Genomic DNA, 22,898 nt, shown 5'->3' with positions numbered 1-22,898 from the left:
TTCGTCCATTTGGTCCTGTTTTGCTCCAGAGGAAGTCGAAAGTCCTATATTGAAAATACAATTCAAAGTATCAAAATTCTTCCAATATATTAACCAAAATATACTAAGATTAGGGTAAAATATATAATATAAAATCTACTCATCAGTTTGATAAAAGGGGATTCCCCATTCTAGTTTGGTAAGAAATTTCCCAATGAGAAGAGAATGGTAAAGGATTTTATTTTCATGGGTATTGCTAAAGATTGGTTTTATAGCAATGCTTTCTGTCTCACTAAGAATGGCTTGGTAGTATTTGAGGGATTTGAAAGATTCAGTTGGAAGATGATGAGAATTTGGTGGAAGAAAAATTTTGGCTATTTTATTTGGGGATTGCTTTTTATCAATATTGCAAGGGATGCTGAAGAGGTATTCCATTGGATTTTTCTTAACATAAGAAGATGTTTTAGCAAAGCTAGGTGTCCTGGGTGTTGAAGGAGATGACATTGATAAATAAGGATCATAAAGACTGGCTAATGCCGTTTGATAATTTGGTCGAGGTTGATGGTAGTTTGGCCTAAGGTTACCTATTATGGAACCTAAGGGAGTGAAACGGTTGATAATGGCTAAGGCCGATGAGGAATCGGGAATAGATTCCTGTTTTACTAGTGGTGGTGGTGGTGGTAAAGTGGCAAGAAGTCTTCTCTGGCTATTGCTCATTCTTCCCCTGCAAAAATTCTCTGGTTAAGAAATCGGGGATGCTGTTATGGCTGCCTTTAATGTTTTCAATATCAAAGTCAAAAATGCTTAATATGGTTTGCCATCATGCAAAAATTTGTTTTGATGCAATGTTTTGAACATCCTTTTGCAGATTTGCAATCGACACGGACTAAAAATTTTTGATTTAATAAATCATCTTGGAACTTACTAATGCATAATACAATAGATAATATTTCTTTCTTAATATTACTATAGTTACGTTGTGCTAGATTATGTACTCCTGAATGGAAACGAACAATTTGTTTAGAAGATCCGGAAGAAGTTGACTGCTTGAGGATACCTCCATAACCTATATCAGATGCATCAGTTTCAACTATTTTAAATGAGTTGGGAGTTGGAATGCCAAGGCAAGGTAAAGTCTTGACATGAGATTAATTTGTTTGACAATAGAAGTGTGAATGGTAGACCATGACGGGGATTATCTTTGAGACGATCAAATAATGATTTACATTGTTGACGAAGATGAGGATAAAATTCAGAAACATAATTTAGGGAACCAAGAAATTGTTGAAGTTGAGTTTTATCAGTAATCTGATCAGGAAATTTGTCAGCAAATTGGATAACTCTATCGATAGGTTGAATGGTAGATTGATAGATATTGTATCCTAAAAACCTGATTTTGGTTTGAAACAATTTAATTTTAGATGCAGAGACAATTAATTCATTGGACTTAATTATTCTAGCAAACAAATGCAAATGTTTCCAAAGTTAGTCTATTGATTTTGAGTAAATAAGAACATCATCAATATAAACAATTGAAAAATGGCTATTCTGATTAAAAATTTCATTCATAATATTTTGAAATTCGCTGGGAGCATTCTTAAGGCCGAAAGGCATTACATTCCATTCATAGTGACCAAAAGGGGTTACAAAAGTTGTTTTATATTTATCATCTTCATGAATTTGGATTTGCCAAAAACCTGATTTCATATTAAATTTTGAAAAAATAACTACTTGAGAAAGTCTCTTTATTAAACCTCTCTTGTTAGGGATTGGATAACGAATCCATTCCGAACTTCATTTAAGGGTTATAGTTAATAACTAATATAGGAGTTCCTCTTTCTAATTATGCGTTCTTTTGAACATAAAATGCAGGGCATGACCATGAAGATTTACTTTTCCTAATAATTCCCTTATTAAGAAGTTCTTGTATTTCTGTCTTGCAGAATTCCAATACTTCTTGACTCATTTAAATAGGTCTAGCTTTGGTTGGTATTTTTGATTCATTGAACTTCTTTATGTAAGGAAGTTTAACAATGTGTTGTTTGCGGTGCCAAAAGACGTTGGGAATATCAGAACAGATATTATTAACAAGTTTCAGTTGAAAATTATTAATGGTTTCTAACAAAGATTTATTTATTAGCTATTCTTCAATTCTTTTATGATTAATTTCTTCTTTTAAGAAATTAATTTGTTGTGATTTGTGAGTGATTAAATTAATAGATCGCGATGTGCTATCCCTTTGAATATGTCTTAATTTTTTTAGATCTGTTTCCATGCAGAACTCAAATGTGACTTTCTGTTCTAAATTTTTTGTAGTAATCTTATTATGATGAACCTTAAAAGGATATATGAATGCTATGAAAGAGAGTCCTAAGATGACAGGATCGGAAATGTTTTTTATTAAAACAAATAGGGTTTTAAAACAAACATTAGTTTGGCAAATATGTGCTCTAGGTATTTCATATTTTAATTGCATTGGTGACAGGTTAGCAGTGCTAAGTATTTCGGTTGACTTATGTAAGTACTATGTATATATACATATACATATGTGTACATGTGTACATATATACATATATGTATATATGTACACATATGTATACATATATAGTGCATATATGATGCGTAAATTACTTGACACACAAATTAAACCCTCTTTTTGACAATTGTAGTATAGATGTAAGTAGGGTATCGTTCTAGGCCGGGGATTAGGAGGGATTGCTAATCTATTAAATTAACTTAAAAATATTAAATAAGACTCAAGGACACAAAACTAGGCTAAAAACTCTAATAACTCGAAACACACTTAAAATGACTCAAAATAATGAAAACAATTAAATTAAACACTAGGAACTGAAATGGACGGAAATTAAATTAAAAGACTAACAATAAAGAAAACTAAATAAATAATATAATTTAATAATGGATGGGTGTTTGGTTTTGATGAAAAGTAAATTAAACTTAATTAAATTACAGAATTGACAAAAACATAAAATTAAGGTAAAATGATAAATGACGGACTAGCTAGAGGGTTCTTCTCCACACATGTTATACTTGCATACAAAATGATTTCCAGTTGTTCATTTAATAAATTGTAAATTTCAATGCCCCAAGTTAATTAGGTACGCTTAAATTAACCCTCAGTTTTTCCACAAGTTATTGGGTTGGATGATTGCATACGACAACCCAAAACATTCCCTACATGAGTTGCATAATAGAGATACAAGCAAGAATCAATAAGTTCTATGAAAAACATAAGCATTGACGAGACACTCGTTACTATGATTTGCATGAAACTTATGCCAAGAATTTACTTAACGTGATTGTGACTAGCAACCTTCACTACTTATGAATATAAGTTCATAACGATTAGGTGAAATTCCCTTATATTCTAGCGTCAAATTCATGCATGTAAATTAAGCGTGCACTCTCAACCAACATACACAAATCAGTTTTTATACGAACAGATAAGTAAATTGAAATCACAACTTATGAAATCACAACCGAAGGTAATCAATTCATATTACAAATATATTCATGGCTTTGAATTAACCTCTAGCCAAAATAAAATTTAATTACACATTATTAAAACATTTAACCAAAAGTAAAATATAAGTTGGAAAGTTTTAACCGAAAGAGGAGAAGCTTGCTGCTTCTGTTTCTGTCCGTGCTCTTTGAACCCCTGCTGAGGCTCACGCTGCTCCCGCCTTCTCTCTCTGTCCTCTCGCGCAAGGCAGCTCCTCGCAAGTCTCCCCGCAAGTCTCCGCGCAAGTCTCCGTGTTCTGCCAGTCACGCTGCCAAAGGCAGCTTGTGACCTCCCCTCACCCTGCGTCTCTGGACTCTCTTCTCCTCGCCACTGACTTCCCTTCCTCAAGCTGCCCAATGGCAGCACTCTCCTCTCGGTCCTCTCCCTGCGTCACTTCTCTCCTGGCATGCTGCACGCTGCCAAGCAGCTTTCACTTGCCCTCCAGCTCCAGCTGCCAAATGGCAACTCTTCTTTCACATCTCCCCCGTATCTCCACGTCTCTCCCCCCCAGCTGCCAAGGCAGCTACTCTCCTTTCTGACCTTCTGCGAGCTGCCCAAAGGGCAGCTCCCTTCTCCCGCTCCAAGACCCCCCTGTCTTCTGACCTCTTTCCCTCCTTTTATTATTTTCCTCCCTCCACCAAAAATGAAGCTCGAGCTGCCTACCTCGACAACCAAGCATGTACTTCTTGATTTTATTCTTGCATCAATTCTGACCGTCCCTTTTCTCCACGTCAGCCCCCACCTGCTTTCACGTTTCTGCCTTGCTATCTTTCTTTCCTTTATTTTATTTGTTTCTCTTTTTCTTTCCTGTTTTCACTTCATATTTTTATTCCATCCCATCTGCTGACCAGCTGCAAAGCAGCTTTCACGCCTAGCTTTGGACCTGCCACTTATTCCCTTTGCAGTCTGTCCGTCCCACGTTTTTCTATTTAATTTCTCAGTGCTTTCCACTTTCTTCTCCTACAAACACAATAAATCAAAATAAACCAAAATAAAACCCAATCCAAAAATAAAACCAATATTCTTTCTGTTTATTATTTAAAACTCATTTGTGCTATTTTTATTTTCTTTGCATAACAAATCCTAAAAACATAAAAATAACGTAAATAGATTAAAAATATAAGGAACTAACTAAGAAAAGATGAGTGAATTCGAAGTAAAAATATATATAAATATCATCCGATCAATATATCATACCAAATTTTATAAACTGTAAGGAATAAGAGAGCAAAAGACTGATCGGTATTTACCTTGAATTTGAGATACTCAATGAATTGACTGTGAGTAAGAATTTTATGTCATTCAAAATTAGTGGTTATGAAAATATTCTTCATAATGAAAATAATGAATTAAAATTAATGGTGCAAATATATTTTGAAAATAAGTTTATTAAACTTCGAAATGTAGACTTACAATTTGCCTACTGGCAATTACAGTTGATGAAAACGGTGATGGAGCTCGCTGGCATCCTTGATAAAGTAAAATACAAGTGTTCAATCATTTTAGCTGGATGGAAGTGAGCTGAATAAGGGCTTCTGTTCTTGAGAGAATTCGCAGAAGTCTCAATGCTGATATTGTAGCCGAAGAGAATATTTCACGAAGGAATATTTTCCGAAACAAATACACCCAACAAGAAAAATCAGAAATTTATAAAAAAATGGAATGAATTCATGGAAACCTATAGATTTGAAGTATTTTTCTTCGATTATATCGAGAAGTACTACGAGTCTGATAAAAAACTCGAGGTAATAACCAAAGAAAACTGGCTTAAAGAAGACAAAACTATTATCTCTTCAGGTCATCCACCACAAGAAACTATTCTCATCACAACTGCTAATAAGCAGATTCCGGCAACTCCTTTTAAAACTCCAAAAGAAGATGCAAGAACTGAACCCATCATTGAACAAAACAATTTTACCAATCAAAGTCTTCATACTATTGGTAAACAACTTGATAAAATTGAAACTAAAATTGACAAACTCTCTTAGCCAAAGTTTTCAATCAGAGAAAACCCTCTGGTTAATTTCCCAAATTCTTCTTCAAAGGCAGTAGCTTTGAAAGCATCCTCAACCTCCACAAGCCAAAAAATAGATCAACTTCTATTAGAATTAAAAAAGGAAAAAACAGTTCATGTTTTAAAACACCCTAATGACACTCGTTCAGAAATATCTTCATCCTCCTCTGAGTCAGAAAGTGATTCAGATTCTATTCGAAAAGTTGAACAAGCTTTTCAAAACCTCGAACTCAAAGGGATTAACAACAAGCGTGTTAATCCAACATCCCTCACTAAAAACTGGTATCCCAGACCAACTCCTCCTGATATCCAATTTGAAGAAAGAAACATTCAAAATCAATTTTCTGTCTCTTTTGATAAACTTTATGAATGGAATATAGATGGTTTGTCAGAACAAGAACTCCTTAACAAACTTCAACATATCTCTATGGTTGCTAATAGCTACATTACCAACCATAATCTCAGCCAACCTCAAGTTGTCGACCTTTTGGTCACTGGATTTACAGGAATGCTACATTCCTGGTGGGAAAAACATTTCACTGAACAATCCAGAAATGAAATATTAAATGCCATTAAAAAAGATGAAGGATTACCTATTTTTGATGAACAAATAAGACAAGGCGTCCCTGACGTAGTTAACACACTAATTTTCACAATCATAGAACATTTCATAGGAACACCTAGTAATGTCACCTCTAGGATCCATGATCAACTCAACAATCTGAGATGTCCAACTCTAAGCGACTTTAGATGGTACAAAGATGTGTTCATGTCTAGAGTCATGCTCAGAGAAGACAGTAATCAACCATTTTGGAAAGAAAAATTTATAAATGGATTACCAAATATTTTTGCACATAAAATCAGAAATGTTTTAGTAAACGAAGATGGTATCATACCATATCATACCCTTACTTATGGAAATATAATAAATATTATCCAGAATGAAGGCTTGAAAATGTGTATAGATATGAAAATTTCAAAACAAGTTAATAAAGACAAATCCATCGCTAAATATGAATTAGGAACGTTCTGTGAACAATATGGATTACCTCCTATTGCTCCTTCCAACAAAAAGAAAAGGTCATATACTTACAATAGGTATCCAACCAAATACTCCAGAAGACATCATAAATATAACAAATATAAAAAAAAAAATTTGAAAGAAATGAATTTTATGAAAAACCCAAACATTCTAAATGGAAGAAGAAATCTTCCAAGAAATTTCAAACCAAAGACCAAACCCAAAAGGGTAAATGCAACAAGTGCGGAAAATTTGGCCATTACGCCAACAAGTGTCGAGTAAAGAAAACTATTAACCAATTGAAGATCTCTGAGGAAGAGAAACTTCAGTTAATCCAAGTTTTGGAATTAAAAGACACAGACCATAGTCAATCAGAAGATGATTTGGAATTATCCTCTTCTGGTAATATTTCATCGAGCAATAGCTCATCTCCAAACATCAAGGTCGGATATACCGATGCTTGTTGTAACAAAATCTCAATCCTTAATAACCAAGAAGAACAAGAAGATTTTCTACTTGAATTAATAAGTAAAGTCGATGACCCTGAACTTAAATCTTTTTATCTCAAGAAACTAAAGAAGTTAGTTTCTTCAGACTCACCTGGCAGTAGCCAAATTCAATCAATTCCAAAAATCTCTCTTAGCACAACCTTAGAAAGGTTTAATAAGTCTAAGAAAGAAATCACGTTCAAATATCTTCAATTTGAAGTAAATAAAATCAAAGAAGAAATTAAACTTCTAAAGTATGAAAACTTAGAGGTCATAACACAACTCAGTAAGGTTTCAACACACTTATTAGTCAACCCTCACGAAGAAGAACTTGACCGTTCTTCCTCCATTTCTGAGTCAGGTTCTCAATCCACATAGAATCTAGTTTTAAGTCTTTTAGACAAGATAAGAATCCATAAATGGTATTCTAAAATTAAGATAATAATCAAAGATTTTCAATTAGAAACAATTGCTTTGATTGATTCGGGTGCATACTTGAATTGTATTCAAGAAGGGTTAATACCTACTAAGTATTTTCATAAGTCAACGGAAATACTCAGTGCTGCAAACCAGCCACCAATACAATTAAATTATGAGATTCCTAAAGCGCATGTTTGCCAAAACAACATTTGTTTTAAAACACCATTTGTTTTAATAAAAAAATATTTCTGATCCAGTCATATTAGGTCTCCTTTTTTTGGCACTCATATATCCTTTTAAGGTTCATCACAATAGGATTACCACCAGAGTCTTAGGACAAAATGTCACGTTTGAGTTCTGCCTAGAAACATATCTCAAAAAACTAAGACATTTACAGAAAAACAATATTTCAAAAACTATTAGTATTATCACTAATAAGTCACAACACATTAATTTCTTGAAAGAAGAAATTAATCACAAACGAATAGAAGAATAGCTAACAAATAAGTCTTTGTTAGAAACTATTAATAATTTCCAAAAGAAACTTATTAATGAAGTCTGTTTTGATATTCCTAATGTCTTTTGGCACCGAAAACAACACATTGTTAAACTTCCTTACATAAAGGAGTTTAATGAGTCTAAAATACCTACTAAGGCCAGAGCAATCCAACTGAGTCAAGAAGTCATGGAATTCTGCAAAACAGAAATCCAAGAACTTCTTAATAAATGTATCATTAGGAAAAGTAAGTCACCATGGTCATGCCCTGCATTTTATGTTCAGAAAAACGCAGAATTAGAAAGAGGAACTCCCCAATTAGTTATTAACTATAAACCTTTGAATGAAGTTTTGGAATGGATTCGGTATCCAATTCCCAACAAAAGAGATTTAATCAAAAGGCTTTCACAAGCAGTTGTTTTTTCAAAATTTGATATGAAATAAGGCTTTTGGCAAATTCAAATACATGAATCTGATAAATACAAAACAACTTTTGTAACTCCTTTTGGACATTATAAATGGAATGTAATGCCTTTCGGCCTTAAGAATGCTCCAAGTAAATTTCAAAATATTATGAATGAGATTTTTAATCAATATAGTCATTTTTCGATTGTTTATATTGATGATGTTCTTATTTATTTAAAGTCAATAGATGAACATTGGAAACATTTGCATTTGTTTGCTAGAATAATTAAGTCCAATGGATTTAGTTGTTTCTACTTCCAAGATCAAACTGTTTTAGACTAATATTAGGTTTTTAGGATACAATATCCACCAATCTACCATTCAACCTATAAATTGAGTCATTCAATTTGCTGATAAATTCCCATATCAGATTACTGACAAAACCCAGTTGCAAAGATTCCTCGGATCATTAAACTATGTTTCAGAATTCTATCCTCATCTTCGTCAGCAGTGATCGTCTCAAAGATAATCCTTCAGCATGGTCTACCATTCATACTTCTATAGTCAAACAGATCAAAACTCATGTTAAGACATTGTCCTGTCTTCGTATTTCAACTCCCAACTTTTTTAAAATAGTTGAAACTGATGCATCAGATATCGGTTATAGAGGTATCCTCAAGCAAAAAACTTCTTCCGAATCCCCTGAACAAATTTTTCGTTTCCATTCAAACATTTGGAATCCTGCACAAACTAATTATAGTACTATTAAGAAATAGATATTATCTATTGTATTATGCATTAGCAAATTTCAAGATGATTTATTAAATCAAAAGTTTTTTGTCAGACTCGATTGCAAATCTGCAAAACAAGTTTTACAAAAAGATGTTCAAAATATTGCATCCAAACAGATTTTTGCACGATGGCAAGAAATATTAAGTATTTTTTATTTTGAAATTGAATACATTAAAGGCAACCATAATTGCATCCCAGATTTTTTAACAAGAGAATTTCTACAGGGGAAGAATGTCAGGGAACAACAGTAGCCAGAAAAGGCTCCCAGCCACTCTTCCACCTCCACCACCAGTAAAACATGAATCTATTCCCGATTCCTCATCATTGGTTCTAGCCATTACCAACAGATTTACTCCTTTAGGATTTCCCCTAGGATCAACTGTAGGTTAATTCCGACCAAACTACTAAACGGCCTTAGCCAGTCCATATGACCCTTACTCTTCCATGCTATCACCTTCGACCACCAGAACACCTAGCTTTGCTAAAACATCTCCATATGTCAAGAAAAAATCCAATGGAATACCTTTCAACATACCAAGTCATATTGACAAAAAACAATCCCTAGAAAAAATAGCCAAAATCATCTTGCCCCCAAATTTCCATCACATACCAACTGAATCTTTCAAAACCCTCAAATATTACCAAGCAATTCTCAATGAGACCTAAAGCGTTGCTATCAAACCCATTTACAGCACCACTCACCAAAAGAAAATTCTTTACCATTCCCTTCATATAGGAAGATTCCTTACTGAACAAGAATGAGGACTCCCCCTCTATCATACCAAACAACTTCATACTCAAAATAATCTCATCCCAAACAACAAATATAGTTATTTTGACTACATTCAAGCATGGACCAATATATTTTTACATCAAACATCTGACTTTAGTCACTCCTGGTTCATCACATTTGATAAAAAGTTTTAGGTTAAACTTCCCAGCATGGTTTCCCAATTGGTGGTCAGCTCACGGCCCAACAACCAGCTTATTACCTGACGACGATAGAATTACTCTTCATTCGTTGTTCATGGCAAAATACAAGGTCCCTTGGATCATGAAGTAAAATTACGAGACTAAAACAGGTCAAGTTTACAGAGCCCGTTGGGTAAAGTGGTGGGACAAATTCGATTACGGAAAAATCATCAGCTTAGTCTCATCGAAATTTCCAATTGAAGCTATTCCAATCGAACATCCACCAGCAACATCAACACAGGCATTGCCAGAAATCCCAGAAAATACCCAGTCTCTATCAGACATTAGTCCTTCATCCTCTTTCAAAGGAAAACAACCAAAATCACCAGGTCCTCCAAACATCAAGTTCAAAGAAGAAGGGGAAATCCTCACAATTATTGAAAATGGCAGATAACCTTATAACAGAAGCAACTTTACTGTGCAATGAAGATGAAGACATAAGTTCAGATTTATCAGACGCTTCATCTCAACCAGCCAAATGGGCAGATTACCAGAATGCCTAAGACCCGTTTGATTTGTAAAATTCAAAATGTACTAATTTGTAATCATTTTAAGTTTTTACCCATGTAAATCGCACAGTAGAAGCCATGTGATTTTCACAAGAGAAAGCAGCATCAGCAGTAGAAGCAATCATTCTGACAAATCACTATTCATGAATAATAAAATCACTTTTTACTATTCATCCATAATTCCAGCAGAAGCAACGTGAATCCACAATGAAAACATCATCATTCGCCTTCCTTTACAGCCTTTGGCCCATGCAAAAGTAAGATAGCAGCAGGATTCCCGGCCTCAATCATTCGGCCTCTTCCTACAAAAGAAGAATTCATTCTCAGTAGAAGGGGACTCTAGTCAATAAAGCTGAGACTTCTGCGAATTCTCTCAAGAACAGAAGCCCTTATTCAGCTCACTTCCATCCAGCTAAAATGATTAAACACTTGTATTTTACTTTATCAAGGATGCCTGCGAGCTCCATCACCGTTTTCATCAACTGTAATTGCCAGTAGGCAAATTGTAAGTCTACATTTCAAAGTTTAATAAACTTATTTTCAAAATATATCTGCGCCATTAATTTTAATTCATTATGAAGAATATTTTCATAACCACTGATTTTGAATGACATAAAATTTGTACTCATAGTCAATTCATTGAGTATCTCAAATTCAAGGTAAATACCGATCAGTCTTTTGCGCTCTCTTCTTCCTTACAGTTTATAAAATTTGGTATGATATATGCATTCCCAATGAACATAATGATTGTAGTCTTGATTGTTATCCTCATAATTTCTACCATAATCAGTAGATAGGTCTTCCGCCCCCATTTGGTATCAGAGTCAAGTGAGTGGTAATTGCATTAGCTTCTTTATAATCTGCAAATCAGGTTCATATTCAAGCTTTCATTTTACAGTCTATCTTATATGTTGGTCCTCATAGTCGTTTGTTCAACTCCCCAACCAAACAGTAAGGCGTGTTCCAAACAATAAGTCCTAGAAGAGGCATGAGCGGGGGAAGGAGTTTAGCTAACACACGAGGAAGGTGAATCAGTATAAGTTTTCTGTATTTTGTTTGTTTGATTTGTGAATTTTATGAGTAGATTATTTAGATCTAATTCAATGGTCAGCACTAACTCTAGGTCCAGTTTAGGTGTTACTCCTGATATTATTAATGAAGAACAAAAACTTGATTTTCAAACTGATGAAAGTGTTGACTTTGGAGATTGGAATATCCCCAAGGTTTCAAGTAAAAATATTTACAAAAAGAAATGGTCAGTAACCTCATTTAGAAGTGAACATCATGTTAAGACAGTTGAAAAAGCTTATGCTCTTAGTAAAGAACATGAGACTTGTTAATTGTTTTCACATGAACAAATCAAATCCCATAGGAAAGATGGTCATAACTACATTCATATTGGCTTAGTCCAGATAGCCGTCAAACCCTTAACACGTAGAGGACTTAACACCTTTATTTTGTTATGTCTCCGAGATGCTAGATTCACTAATTTTAGTGATAGCATACTTGGTATGATAGAGTCTAGTCTTTACAATGGACCTATCCATTTTGAATGTTTTCCATATTTTACCATACGTTTTTCAAACCCCCACATGCTGAAAGCACTCACATTAAACATCAAAACTTCGAGATATCAAGTCTTTGAAGGAACACAGCCCTTGGCATTAATCTACAGAGTCTATTACAAAATAACTAGCATAAACATGAATTTCCAAGCTTTAACCAAAAGCCCTCGGGATCATACACGTCTAATCCAAACAAATCAAGAAAATGCAAACATTAAAGTCCCCAGAACCATTAAGTGGTCAGATATCAGTCCACCTTTTGACGGGACAGTCAAAATCAATTTTGATCGTCCAACCAGAAGATCTTATGAGTCCATTCATTCACATAAATCATTTTATCCTAGTAGGAATTCTTTTTGTGGATCCATACCAACCGATAGGATGGGTCAAGATCAAGAGTTAATCAATTCATTAGCCAATAGGAAACTAAAAACAATATACACTAGTTCATCCATTACTCAAACAAGAATTGATCAATGATTTGATTAATATCAAGTTAAAATTAGTAGAAACAACCTCTTAGGTTACTCATCCGGTCTACCAACCCCAAACCCAAGATCAAGGAGAGCAAACTTCTCTTACAGGATCACCTCATGCCTCTCTTACAAGATAGACTGTAAAAGAGCAAATAATTTATGTCAATGAATGGACTCACAAGATCTTCTAGCTGGACGATCAAAATTGATTTTGACTGTCCCGTCAAAATATTGTTCTATGTTGTCTAAATTAACTAAACTGTTTTGGATAGCTACTATTCGACTTTCATTAATCAAACACCAATCTGAAGGTAGACTGATATCTGACCACCTAATGGTTCTGGGTACTTTAATGTTTGCATTTTCTTGATTGGTTTGGATTAAAAGTGTATGATCTCTCGGACTTTCAATTAAAGCCTAAATGTTCATGTTTGTGCCAGTGACTTTGTAATAGACTTGATAAATTAATGCCAAGGGTTGTGTTCCTTCAAGGACTTGATATCCTGAAGTTTTGATGTTTAGTGTGAGTGCTTTCAGCATATGGGGGTCTGAAAGACTTATGGTAAGATCAGGAAAGCAATCAAAATAGATAGGTCCATTGTGAAGACTTGACTCAATCATACCAAGTATGCTATCACTAAAGTTAGTGAATCTAACATCTCAGAAACATAATAAAATAGAGGTGTTAAGTCCTCTACGTGTTAAGGGTTTGACGGCTATTTGAACCAAGCCAATATGAATGTAGTTATGACCATCTTTCCTATGGGATTTGATTTGTTCTGGGGAAAACAATTGACAAGTCTCATGTTCTTCACTAAGAGCATAAGCTTTTTCAACTGTCTTGACATAATGTTCACTTCTAAATGAGGCTACTGACCATTTCTTTTTGTTAATATTTTTACTTGGAACCTTGGGGATATTCCAATCTCCAAAGTCTACACTTTCATCAGTTTGAAAATCAAGTTTTTGTTCTTCATTAATAATGTTAGGTATAACGCCTAAACTGGACCTAGAGCTAGTGATGGCCATTGAATTAGATCTAAATAATCTACTCATAGAGTTCATAAATCAAACAGACAAAATACAGAAAACTTATACTGATTCATCTTCCTCGTGCGCTGGCTAAACCCCTTCCCCACTCATACGATCCGCTCATGCCTCTCCTGGGTCTTATTGTTTGGAACACGCCTTACTGTTTGGTTGGTGAGTTGAACAAACGACTATGAGGACCGACAGATAAGATACACTGTAAAATGAAAGCTTGAATATGAACCTGATTTGCATATTATAAAGAAGCTAATGCAATTACCACTCACTTGGCTCTGATATCAAATGGGAGCGAAAAACCTATCTAGAAATTATGAGGACAACAATCAAGACTACAGTCATTATGTTCATTGGGAGTGCATATATCATACCAAATTTTATAAACTATAAGGAAGAAGAAAGCAAAAGACTGATCTGTATTTACCTTGAATTTGAGATACTCAATGAATTGATTGTGAGTAAGAATTTTATGCCATTCAAAATCAGTGGTTATGAAAATATTCTTCATAATGAAAATAATGAATTAAAATTAATGGTGCAAATATATTTTGAAAATAAGTTTATTAAACTTTGAAATGTAGACTTACAATTTGCCTACTGGCAATTACAGTTGATGAAAACGGTGATGGAGCTCGCACGCATCCTTAATAAAGTAAAATACAAGTGTTTAATCATTTTAGCTAAATGGAAGTGAGCTAAATAAGGGCTTTTGTTCATGAGAGAATTCGCAGAAGTCTCAGCTATGTTGACTAGAGTCCCCTTCTACTGAGAATGAATTCTTCTTTTGTAGGAAAAGGTCTGATAATTGAGATCCGGGAATCACTGCTTTTTGTCGTTTACATGTGCCAAAGGCTGTAAAGGTTGGCGAATGATGATGTTTTTACCATGGATTCACACTGCTGCTGTCTGGAGTGATGGATGAATAGTAAAAAGTGATTTTACTATTCATAAATAGTGTCTTGTCGGAATGATTGCTGCTACTGCTTATGCTACTTTCTGTGGAATTCTCATGGCTTCTACTGTGCAATTTACATGGGTAAAAACCTTTAAAATGATTACAAATTATTACATGTTTGAAATTTACAAATCATACAGGTCTTGGGCATCCTGTTAATCTGCCCATTTAGCTGGTTGAGACGAAGCGTCTGATGAGTCTGACCTTGGGTCTTCATCATCAATGCGTAGCAAAGCTGCTTCTGCGATAAGCTTATCTGCAATTTTCAATAGTTGTGAGGATTTCCCTTTTTTCTTCGAACTTGATGTTTTGGAGGACCTGGATGATTTAGGTTGTTTTCCTTTGAAAGATGATGAAGGACTAATGTTTGATAGAGACTGGGTATTTTCTGGGATTTCTGGCAATGCTTGTGTTGATGTTGCTGGTGGAGATACCATTGTAACAGGTTCAATTGGAAATTCCGATGAGACCAAGATGATAATTTTTCCGTAATCGAATTTGTCCCACGATTTAACCCACCGGGTTCTGTAAACTTGACCTGTTTCAATTTCATAATTCCATTTCATGATCCAAGCGACCTTGTATTTTGCTATAAACAACGAAAGAAGAGTGATTCTGTCGTCGAAACGGCTTCAGTCAAATTGCTTCTGGAAACCAGATGACAAAATTTGCATGAGATCTTCAAGTAGCAAGCTGGCTGTTGGGCCGTGAGCTGACCACCAATTGGGAAACCGTGCTAGAAAGTTTAACCTGAAACTTTTATCAAATGTGATGAACCAAGAGTGACTAAAGTCAAATGTTTGGTGTAAAAATATATTGGTCCATGCTTGAATGTAGTCAAAATAACTATATTTGTTGTTTGAAATGAGATTATTTTGGGTATGAAGTTGTTTAGTGTGATAAAGAGGGAGTCCCCATTCTTGTTCAGTAAGAAATCTTCCGATATGGAGGGAATAGTAAAGGATTTTGTTTTGATGAGTGGTGTTGTAAATAGGTTTGATAGCAATGCTTTCTGTTTCACAGAGAATAGCTTGATAAAATTGGAAGGTTTTGAAAGGTTCAGTTGGTACATGATGGAAATTTGGAGGTAAGATTGTTTTGGCTATTTTGTCTGGGGTTTGTTTTTTGTTAATATGATTTGGGATGCTGAAAATGTATTCCATTGGGTTTTTCTTAACATAGGGGATGTTTTAGCAAAGTTAGGTGTTCTAGGGGTTGAAGGCAATGGCATTGATGAATATAGGTCATAAGGACTGGCTAAGGCCGTTTTGTAGTTTGGTCGGAATTGACCTACAGTTGATCCTAAGGGAGTAAATCTGTTGGTAATGGTTAAGGCCGATGAGGAATCGAGAATAGATTCCTGTTTTACTTGTGGTGGAGGTGGAAGAGTGGCCGGAAGCCTTCTCTGGCTACTGTTGTTTCCTGACATTCTTCCCTTGCAGAAATTCTCTTATTAAAAAATCTGGGATGCAATTATATTCAATTTCAAAATCAAAAATACTTAGTATAGCTTGCCATCGTGCAAAAATATATTTGGATGCAATGTTTTGAACATCTTTTTGTAAAACATGTTTTGCTGATTATGGTTAAGAACAAAAGACCTTTTCTGAATCCATACCAACTTATAGGATGGGTCAAGATCAAGAGTTAATCAATTCATTAGCCAATAGGAAACTAAAAACAGTAGACACTGGTTCATCCGTTACTCAACAAGAATTGATCAATGATTTGATTAATATCAAGTTAAAATCAATAGAAACAACCTCTCAGGTTACTCATCCGGTCTACCAACCCCAAACCCAAGATCAAGGAGAGCAAACTTCTCCTACAGAATTTCATTTTGACGTAGGTCAGATTCATCATCAACTCTTAGTTTTAAACAAACCATTTAAAAAGAACCGCAAAAGGCTCAATGCTGATATTGTAGCCGAAGAGAATATTTCACGAAGGAATATTTTCCGAAACAAATACACCCAACAAGAAAAATCAGAAATTCATAAAAAAATGGAATGAATTAATGGAAACCCATAGATTTTAAGTAATTTTCTTCGATTATGTCAAGAAGTACTAGGAGTCTGATAAAAAACTCGAGGTAATAACCAAAGAAAACTGGCTTAAAGAAGACAAAACTATTATCTCCTCAAGTCATCCACCATAAGAAACTATTCTCATCACAACTGCTAATAAGCAGATTCCGGCAACTCCTTTTAAAATTCCAAGAGAAGATGCAGGAACTAAACCCATCATTGAACAAAACAATTTTACCAATCAAAGTCTTCATACTATTGGTAAACAACTTGATAAAATTGAAACTAAAATTGACAAACTCTCTCAGCCAAAGTCTTCAATCAGAGAAAACCCTCTGGTTAATTTCCCAGATTCTTCTTCAAAGGCAGTAGCTTTGAAATCACCCTCAACCTCCACAAGCCAAAAAATTGATCAACTTCTATTAGAATTAAAAAAGGAAAAAACAGTTCATGTTTTAAAACACCCTAATGACACTCGTTCAGAAATATCTTCATCCTCCTCTGAGTCAGAAAGTGATTCAGATTCTATTCGAAAAGTTGAACAAGCTTTTCAAAACCTTGAACTCAAAAGGATTAACAAGTGTGTTAATCCAATATCCCTCACTAAAAACTAGTATCTCAAACCAACTCCTCTTGATATCCAATTTGAAGAAAGAAACATTCAAAATCAATTTTCTGTCTCTTCTGATAAACTTTATTAATGGAATATAGATGGTTTGTCATATATATGTATACATATGTGTATATATAATATATATGTATATATATGTATACATATATATATGTATATATGTACATATATGTATATGTATACATACACATGTGTATGTATGTATACATATATACATATATACGGTACGGTTAAAATTAATTTTGATTGTCCTGCCAGAAAGTCCTGTGATTCTAATAGATCACTTAAATCTTTTGCTTCTAGTAGGAATTCTTTCTCTGGATCTATGCCAAACGATAGGCAAGGTCGAGACCAAGAATTAATCAATTCTTTAGCCAATAGGAAATTAAAATCAATAGATACAGGCTCGTCAGTCACACAGTAAGAATTAATAAATGACCTTTTAGATTTTAAACTTCAATCGCTTGAGACAAACGCTCAAGTAGTCCAGCCTACCTACCAAACTCCACCTATTCCTACTAAGGAAGAACAAACATCTCCAACTGCTTCTGATTTTGACGCAGAACCAGTACATCACCAACTATTGGTTTTAACCAGACAAGAACCTTTTAAATATGATCGTAAAAAACTCAATAGAGACATAGAAGCCTTAGAAAATGTCCCTCGACGGAACATCTTCAGAAGTAAATATACTACTGAAGAAAAATTAAAAATCCACAAAGCATGGAAGGATTTCATGCAAACCAACAGACTCGAAATATTTTTCTTTGACTTCGTAGAAAAACATTATGAGTCTGAAAAACAACTAAAGGTAATAACCAAAGAAAATTGGCTTCAGGAAGACAAGACAATTGTTTCCTCCAGTCATCCCCCACAAGAAACTATTCTCATCACCACGGCGAATACGCAAATCCCAGCCTCACCGTTCAAACTTCCGAAGGAAGACGCAGGTGTTAAACCTGTTATTGAACAAAACAATTTTACCAACCAAAGCCTACATACCATAGGAAAACAGTTGGACAAAATTGAAACAATAATTGATAGTTTATCAATCAAACCTCTTAATAAAGAAATACCCTTAACCAGTTTTAGAGAGTCACCCTCTTTAAAAACTTCAACATCTAGCAGGATTGAACAAATGCTCAATAAGCTAGAAAAAGAAAAATCAGTTCGTGTGATTAATAATTCACATGATTCTGAAATACCTTCCTCAACTCAGGATTCAAAAGATGAAAGTGTTGGTTCCATCCATCAAATGGAAAAAGCCTTTCAGAATCTTGAAGTAAAACGTCTTAACGTTAAAAGAACTAATCATACATCCTTAACCAAAAACTGGTATCCCAGACCAACACCTCCTGATCTTCAATTTGAAGAACGCAATTTCCAATCCCAATTCACTGTCTCGTCTGATAAACTCTATGAATGGAATATAGATGGTTTATCAGAACAAGAGTTATTAAACAAACTCCAACATATCTCCATGGTAGCCAATAGCTATATTACTAATCATGACCTTAGTCAACCCCAAGTTGTCGACATTCTAGTCTCCAGATTCACGGGAATGCTTCATTCCTGGTGGGAGAAACATCTCACGGAAGAATCCCGAAATCTAATAAGAAATGCCGTAAAACAGGATAAAGAAGGAATACCTATCTTCGATGAACATCTCGGACGAGGTGTCCCAGATGCAGTCAATACCTTACTCTATACAATCATACAACACTTCATAGGAATCCCTTCCAACATTACCTCCAGAATCCATGACCAACTAAGCAACTTAAGATGTCCAACCTTAAGTGATTTTAGATGGTATAAAGATGTATTCATGTCAAGAGTCATACTTAGAGATGATAGTAATCAACCATTTTGGAAAGAAAAATTCATAAACGGATTACTGAACCTTTTTGAACATAAAATAAGGAATACCTTAATAAACGAAGACGGTATTATACCATATGATAACCTTACTTATGGACACATCATAAGTACTATACAGAAAGAAGGTTTAAAGATGTGCATAGATATGAAAATCTCTAGACAAGCACAATCTGAAAAGGCTATTGCCAAATACGAATTAGGAACTTTCTGTGAGCAATATGGTCTACCACCTATAGCTCCTTCCAACCTCAAGAAAAAATCAACTACATTTAATAGATCTAAGATCTCTAAACCTCGTACTAACTACTCCAAATATCGCAAAGGCAAGTATGCCAAACCAAACCCGTTTTATGAAAATCCCAAACCTAAGAGATGGAAAGGAAAGAGAAAATCCTCTGGAAAATTCCACTCTAAAGACAATAGTCATAAGGGAAAATGCTTCAAATGTGGCAAAGAAGGCCATTACGCTAATAAATGTAAAGTTAAGAAAATCATAAGCCAGTTGAAGATTTCTGAAGAAGAAAAACTTCAACTTATCCAAACCCTAGAACTTCAGGATACTGACAATAGTCACTCATCAGAAGATGATCTTGGTTCTACCTCATCATCTTCATACCAATCTACTTCTAGTAAGCACTCTACCCCTGGAATCAAGCTCGGATGTCTCGATGCTTGTTGTAAGAATATATCAGTATTAACTAAACAAGAAAAACAAGAAGAATTACTCTTAGAGCTAATAAGCAATGTTGAGGACCCTGAACTTAAAAAATTCTACCTCAAAAAACTTAAACATTTGGTTTCCCAAGAAGACATAGGTACTAGCCAAATCCAGAAACCACAAATCTCTCTTAGTTCTACACTAGCAAAGTTTAGCAAGACTAAGAAAGAAATCACGGTCAGTGACCTCCAAATAGAAATTAATAAAATTAAAGATGAAATTAAGCTTTTAAAATCCGATAACTACGATATTCGTACACAGCTCTCTAGAGTCAATATCCCTCTCGAAGAAGAACCATCTAGTTCCTCTTCTTCCAGTAGTCATTCCGAAGCAGATTCTGACAAACTTTCAGAACACCTAGTTCTGAATCTTCTTCACAAAATTAGAATTCAGAAATGGTATTCTAAGGTAACGGTAGTAATCGAAGATTATCGTTTCGAAACAATAGCATTAATAGATTCAGGTGCAGACTTGAATTGTATTCAAGAAGGACTAATTCCCACTAGGTATTTCCACAAGTCTAAGGAAATCCTTAATGCTGCTAATGAGTCTCCAATGGAAATCAAATATGAACTTCCTAAGGCGCATGTCTGCCAAGATGAAGTTTGTTTCAAAACACATTTTGTTCTAATCAAGAATTTATCTGATCCTGTCATATTAGGATTACCTTTTATAGCACTCTTATATCCTTTCAAAGTTCATCACAATAGGATTACCTCAAAAGTCTTATGACAGAAAGCCACATTTGAGTTCTGCCTGGAAACAGATCTCAAAAAACTTAGACATCTCCAGAAGGATAGCACTTCGCGATCCTTAAATATAATTTCTAATAAGACTAAACACCTTCATTTCTTGAAAGATGATATTCATCATAAGAGAACTGAAGAACAACTCAAAAAAGAGATTGTATCTCAAAAAATCTTTAAATTCGAAGAACAGCTTGTTAAAGAAGTATGTTCTGATATTCCAAACGCCTTTTGGCATCGTAAACAACACATTGTAAAATTACCTTATATCAAGGAATTTAATGAATCAAAAATACCTACTAAGGCCAGACCTATTCAAATGAGTCAAGAAGTGATGGATTTCTGTAAAGCAGAAATACAGGATCTTCTTAATAAAGGAATTATCCATAAGAGTAAATCACTTTGGTCATGTCCTGCATTTTATGTACAGAAAAGTGCAGAACTTGAAAGGGGATCTCCCCGATTAGTTATTAACTATAAACCTTTAAATGAAGTTTTGGAATGGATTCGTTATCCAATCCCCAATAAAAGAGATTTAATAAAAAGGCTTAGTACAGCAACTATTTTCTCAAAATTTGATATGAAATCAGGTTTTTGGCAAATTCAAATTCATGAATCTGATAAATATAAAACTGCTTTTGTAACGCCTTTCGGCCCTTATGAATGGAATGTTATGCCTTTTGGTATAACGAATGCACCATCTGAATTTCAGAATATTATGAATGAGATTTTTAATCAGTATAGCCATTTTACAATTGTTTATATTGATGATGTCCTTGTTTATTCTAAATCTATAGATGAACACTGGAAACATTTACATTTGTTTGCTAGGATCATTAGATCAAATGGATTGGTTGTGTCAGCCACTAAGATTAAATTGTTTCAACTTAAGGTTTTCTTAGGTTATAATATCCATAGGTCTACCATCCAACCAATTGACCGTGTCATCCAATTTGCAGAAAAATTCCCAAATCAGATTACTGAAAAATCCCAGCTTCAACGATTTTAAGGATCTTTGAATTATGTTTCATTATTTTATCCTCATCTGCATCAACAATGTAAACCTTTGTTTGATCGTCTTAAGGAGAATCCTCCTGCCTGGTCTACCATTCATACTTCCATTGTCAAACAGATAAAAAATCATGTTAAGACTTTGTCCTGTCTTGCCATTCCAACTCCCAACTCTTTTAAGATAGTTGAAACTGACGCCTCTGACGTTGGTTATGGAGGAATCCTCAAACAGCAAACTTCCTCCGGATCACCTGAACAGATTGTTCGTTTTCATTCAGGTGTATGGAATCCTGCTCAAACTAATTATAGTACTATTAAGAAAGAAATATTATCTATTGTATTATGCATTAGTAAATTCCAAGATGATTTATTAAATCAAAAATTTCTTGTTATAGTCGATTACAAATCTGCAAAACATGTTTTACAAAAGGATGTTCAAAACATTGCATCAAAACAGATTTTTGCACGATGGCAAGCCATATTATCAATCTTTGATTTTGACATTGAATACATTAAAGGCAGCCATAACTGCATACCAGATTTCCTAACCAGAGAATTTTTGCAGGGGAAGAATGTCTAATAAAAATACAGCTTCTCCACTCGGCAGTAGCCAACAAAGGAGGCTTCCAGCCTCATTACCACCACCAAAACAGGAACCTATTCCCGGTTCCTCGGCCTTAGCCATTACCAACAAATTTACTCCATTAGGATCAACTATAGGAAATATCCGACCAAACTACCAAACAGCGTTAGTAAACCAGTATGATCCTTTCTCTTCTACCTATAGGCAATCGCCATCTCCATCTGTAAGCTATACCAAAACATCTCCTTATGTTATTAAACCTTCTAACGAGTATCTCTTCAGTATTCTCTTAAATTACCAAAATTTGAAAACACCTGAGGTCATAGCCAAAAAGATGTTTCCAACCAATTCCCATTTCCAACCAAGTGAATTTCACAAAACCCTCAAATACTATACCACCATACTCAATGAGACTTCGTCCGTCACCATAAAAACTATCTTTGATAAAAACCCTGGTAATCAAAACAGAATCCTGTACCATTCCCTTACCATTAATAAATTCTTGTTAGAATCAGAATGGGGCATACCTCTCTTTCAACCCAAACCATTTAAGGAGTAATACCTTCCCTAGCCATTCAAACCATTATACTTATTTTGATGACATTCAAGCCTGGACTAATATTTTCCTGCACCATTCAGAAG

At 34.5% G+C, this 22,898-nt stretch overlaps 1 protein-coding gene across 7 annotated transcripts in view; it reads right to left on the bottom strand.

The window, feature by feature from the left end:
- Positions 1-677: 677 nt before the first annotated feature.
- The window catches only part of LOC126585669 (pectinesterase PPME1-like), a 31,375-nt gene continuing 9,154 nt past the window's right edge, over positions 678-22,898 (bottom strand). The window contains exon 5 of one of the 7 annotated variants that reach the window (XM_050250145.1): positions 678-703. In XM_050250145.1, coding sequence (XP_050106102.1) covers positions 693-703 — 11 coding nt within the window. In that variant the 3' untranslated portion in view covers positions 678-692. The other 6 variants (XR_007610617.1, XM_050250142.1, XM_050250146.1 and 3 more) reach the window with 6 other exon arrangements.

The sequence above is a fragment of the Malus sylvestris genome, chromosome 10 (genome assembly GCF_916048215.2).
Source record: "Malus sylvestris chromosome 10, drMalSylv7.2, whole genome shotgun sequence".
In the NCBI taxonomy this organism is placed as follows: domain Eukaryota; kingdom Viridiplantae; phylum Streptophyta; class Magnoliopsida; order Rosales; family Rosaceae; genus Malus; species Malus sylvestris.
This window is presented reverse-complemented; position numbering and strand designations above follow the sequence as displayed.